Source organism: Temnothorax curvispinosus, unplaced genomic scaffold (genome assembly GCF_003070985.1).
Source record: "Temnothorax curvispinosus isolate PA1 unplaced genomic scaffold, ASM307098v1 QBEX01001488.1, whole genome shotgun sequence".
In the NCBI taxonomy this organism is placed as follows: Eukaryota; Metazoa; Arthropoda; class Insecta; order Hymenoptera; family Formicidae; genus Temnothorax; species Temnothorax curvispinosus.
The window spans coordinates 1-4,790 of NW_020211268.1; the positions used below are offsets into that span (position 1 = coordinate 1).

Below are 4,790 nucleotides of genomic sequence, written 5' to 3' on the forward strand. Positions count from 1 at the left end.
ATATTACAATCGACATTGATGGCCGCAAAAAGAATAACACAATCTCTCTCTCTCTCTTTCTACTCTTTCAACTTCAAACATAATTTATATTTAAACCAATTTTAATTTGACAAACTAACAAGGGAACGGTCGGAAGTGTCCCTACCCGATTTGGATGCGCTTTGGATATGTTGTTGAGCATCAAAAAATATTAGACTCGTATTTTTTTTTTTGCTGTTTATCTCGACGTTTAGGGGTTGAAACAACCCCTTAAAAATAACGTCCGATTTGGATGCGCTTTGGATATGTTGTTGAGCATCAAAAAATATTAAACTCGTTTTTTTTTGCTGCTTATTTCGACGTTTAAAGGTTGAAACAACCCCTTGAAAATAACGGATTTTATAGTTTTTAGCGAATATCTTCGAAAATATAAGGACGACAAAACATTTGTACGAAATGTTTATGACTTTTTGTGCTCTTTACAATGGCGTAATCAGATTTTTCAAATTTGTCACATTTTTTTAATTTAACCCTACCCCCACCTATTATTTTTGCTAAATATAACAATTTTTCCAACGCAAATTTTAGAGCGTTAAATGCCAAATACATCCATGTGTATTTTTATTATAATACCATTATTAGATTTTTGGCAAGACGAGATGATATGTGGTATAGGCGTCGCGCTGTAGGTAGGTGTTGCGTTATTTCTGTTCAGTTGCGCCGTACGCTTAAAAATTTCCATTTCAACTCCGGGACAACCGAAAGCGCTGATGCAAAGGTCAGCACTAGGCACTGACAGCGAGGAGTTAACGCTATTTCAATAGCGTTAGCACGAAAATAAATAAGCAGGAAGTCCGGAAGGTTAAATGGAGTAGGGGAAAACCTTCGCGCGTTTTGAAGGAAGACACATTATATTAACCATGGATGGATAAAAAAGACGTAGTTGCTTTTAAGAAAAAGTATGCAGATGCGTGTTGCAAATTACATATGTTTTCTTATAGGAACAACTATGCCTTTTTTTCATACCAATTGATTCGTCTCATTATTCTGTGCATAAAAGTATTAAGGTAACATTACTGTAAAATTAATGTTTTACAAGGTATTTTGTAATTTTATGTCAAAATACTAGAACTTTCAAGCCTTATAATTCCAAAAGTTCTTAACAAAAAAATACTTTATTATAGTTTTTTGAAAAGCTCTCGAGATTCAGCTATAAGAATATGCATTGAAAAACAAGGGTTTCCATTTAAGAAATTAAAAGTGCCGTTCACGTGAGCTTTAAACGACCATCTACGGTCAAACCAATGACACCATCTTATATCCCCCTTCGAACCAAACAACTTTTGTCTGAAACAATTTTTCCAATCTTTTTTACTTTAAGAGATATTCAGCTGAATCACTTAAAATGATACACTCAATATATATATTGGGTGGCTACGTTGGTTTTTGCCCCTTTAAAGGCCACTCCGGCCCAGAACAGCACGGCAAATATTGAAAATTTTTTAAATTTGAACTTTAAGGTTTTTGATATCGCTAATCACGATTCTGCACCCAAAAAAAAATATTCTGCAGTTTAGCGGTTCCTGGTTCATGCTAGAGGATTTTCCTCTGAAATAGAGCCTTAAGAAGATGTTTTAAACTGTAGAGGAATATCCTCTAATCATGAGACTCTAGATTCAAGATTGTGCAGTCCTCTTAATATTAGAGGACATTGATTTCCGATATTCACCCGAAATAAATAAAAAAAATTATTTATTTTGAAATTTTATTACTATTTTATAACTAAATTTGTTTCTTAAGATGTAGTCTATGATTATAAATATTTTTTTGTATTGGAAAAAACATCTACCTTGGTGGGATCGAACTCGGGACCTCTGGATCGTGAGCCAACTGCCTTACATGGTAGACCACTTCTTAATTTGATGTAAGTGTTATATATTGTCTACATAACCAGCGCAAATATGTAATTTTCCAAAAATCATCTTAATAAACAAATTCAGTGTAAAAAGAGTAATAAAATTTTGAATTGGATATAAGATATATGATATAATATTTCTTAATGTCGGGTGAATGTCAGAAACCAGTGCCGGCTTATCATGAAATTTTGTGTTCGTAAATATATTTATGAAAATAGTATGTTTATAAAGTTAAAACGTTAAAACATTCTTATCAAATCCTTACAAGGGCCTCAATAGACAAAAATAAGAAAACGTTTCTTATGGCATCCCTAATAAATAATGATCGGGACCTTATCCGGTTAGCCCTAATAAATAAGTATTTATGAAGTTAAAACATCCTTATCAAATCCTTACAAGGACCTTATTAGATAAAAATAAGGAAACCTTTCTTATGGAATCCCTAATAAATAATGATAGGGACCTCATCAGGTTAAAATAAGGAAATCTTTCTTATGGCATCCCTAATATATAACTAATGATCGAGGACTTATGCATGTTATATAAGGCCATTCTTAATAAAGCCCCTTGCACAATACCAGGCAACAGGCAATAGGAACAGGGAATAAAAATCAGAAATCAATGTATAAATGCAGAATAAACAGTGACACAGGCAATAGACACAGGAGTTTCCGTCACGTTGGAAATTATGTGTCTATTGCCTGTTGCCAACAAATCATAACATTCGAATATTTTAGGTTGTAATTAACGATTTTTTATTATTTCCTGTTCCTATTGCTTGTTGCCTGGCATTGTGCAAGGGGCTGAACTTTCTACACGGGCGTCTCGTGTGGTAGCGTGTACGCATCGCGTAGCTAATAAGACGATCGTCTTTTAACTTTAACGCGCGCGCCGCAAATATCTAGCATATCCTCTTATTTTAAGAGGCTAATAGTAGAATTTACTGTAGAGGAATTTACTCTTGATTATAGCTTACGCATCCACTCATTTACGTGTGTAAAAATGAGACCTGACGATCTTTTTTCCTCAATACAAATATTATGGTTTCAATGAGATCAATTATTTTAAGCAACAGTGTCCACCATATAATTTCAAGTTGCTGCAATATTAAAATTATATCTATCTGCGAAATCGTTATTATCTCAATTCTGTTAATTCTTACAGAGTTATATCTATTCTCCAAATTCACACGTTGAAATTTATCAATATTATTGCGTATGTCGTATGAGTAACAATTATTTATTATATAATTCTCAAATATTTAAAGTGTACTAATTTAAATCCAAATTATTCTTTATTTTTGACAATGTAAAAGCTTAAACATACCTTTTCACTGTTACGACTGCAAATTTTATCGAGTGACTCGCAATATCTCCACACGGCAGTGAACGGTCTACCATCTGTCATGACGTTAAACACTAGCCAAAAATTTGCACCAATTTGAAAAAGATTGTAACATTGTATAAACCTTTTCAACGAATACGGTTTTCTGTTTTCCATAAATTGCGGTCCAATAAAGTAGACGACGTATAAATAAGCCAGCAATATAAAAATAATTGGCATCGGCGAAGATAACAATAGCCATTCCATTGTTCGTGCATCTATGAAATTTATATAATATGAGTTAACACATAATTTTGAGGAAAAATAATAAGAAGGATTTTTGTAGTGTCCCTTCTAAAAGAAATTTTAAATCTTTAACATTTCTTTGATTTCTTTGATATATATATATATATATATATATATATATCTATACATAAACACACAGTTATATTTAGAACTTACTAGCCATTATTTCCGAATTATAATGTTTAGATTCCAGTTGAGCCACAGTTTCACTTTAAGTATGTTTCTCCTAGCAATCCCAAAATAAAACTGAGTGGTTCCGAAGAGAGACCGCAATTTAAAAACTACTGATGTTATTTTTATTCACACTTTTACATATTCATGGCTGTTATATATTACGCATATATATGTGTATTTGTATGTGAACGTAGTTTCGTAGGTTGATTCGAGTCGTCGAGAATCGGGTCGCTTAATTATTTGAGGCCGAATCTCACTTCGGCGAGTTTCGGCCTTGGCTACACCGATTGTCTTCCTTATATAGCTATCACCAATCTTGAAACTCTACCATTGTGTCACACCGGAGAGTACGAGATCAGATGGCAATATAACGTCAGTGAGGGTAATATGGCCACTCACGGTACGCATGCTTAAATAAAAATAAAACTCTTTTTCGACGGTGAACATGCTGGCCAAGTTTGATCTCGATCCGTGCATTAGTTTCGTAGGTGGCCATATTGCGAACGCCCTATTACTATATTGCCATGTATCAAACCAGGCTACGCTCACAGAATGGCACATACGCACACAACAACGCTGCTCACGTGCGGATATACACAAAAAATAGAAATTTCGAATAAGGCACTATTATTGACCTTTGACCTCCCGTATCTCGGGAACTGTCCATTCTTTGACCTCGGGCCCATTATGATTCTTGATCAAGGCATGAACTACATCATATTACAATTTCAGCAAATTCGACGGGAGGCAAATTTTCCCTGTGATGTGTGCGGGATCCTTTCTTTTTTTACGTTTACCGCGTTATAATATTGTCTTCAACCGTTCGTACAATTGCACGGTTATAGCTACAGGTCAAGACGATAATAAGATTCATAAGGTGTCATAACGTGACTAACGACCATGACGGAGTTATAGCCCTCAAACCCTCCCGACGCGTTAAAGCAAGGCGGCATGATCTTAGAATAGGAATTAAAAGCATTGTGCAATATTATAGCGTATCACGCAACAAGTTGAACGAGTGGAAATCGGTGTTGCTGCGCCGAGAATTTTACGAGAGAGAGAGAGAGAGAGAGAGAGAGAGAGAGAGAGAGA

The 4,790-nt window shown here is 34.6% G+C and overlaps 1 protein-coding gene across 1 annotated transcript; it reads right to left on the reverse strand.

Annotated features, from left to right (window-relative positions):
* Positions 1-2,887: 2,887 nt before the first annotated feature.
* LOC112464003 (elongation of very long chain fatty acids protein 1-like) lies at positions 2,888-4,106 on the reverse strand (the record flags this gene model as incomplete). The annotated part of the gene is made up of 4 exons (XM_025030748.1): positions 4,027-4,106; positions 3,690-3,733; positions 3,222-3,511; positions 2,888-2,994 (listed from the first exon to the last, which is right to left on the reverse strand). Coding segments are annotated over exons 1-4 (521 nt in total), but the record flags the coding sequence as incomplete, so codon positions are not given.
* Positions 4,107-4,790: the final 684 nt, after the last annotated feature.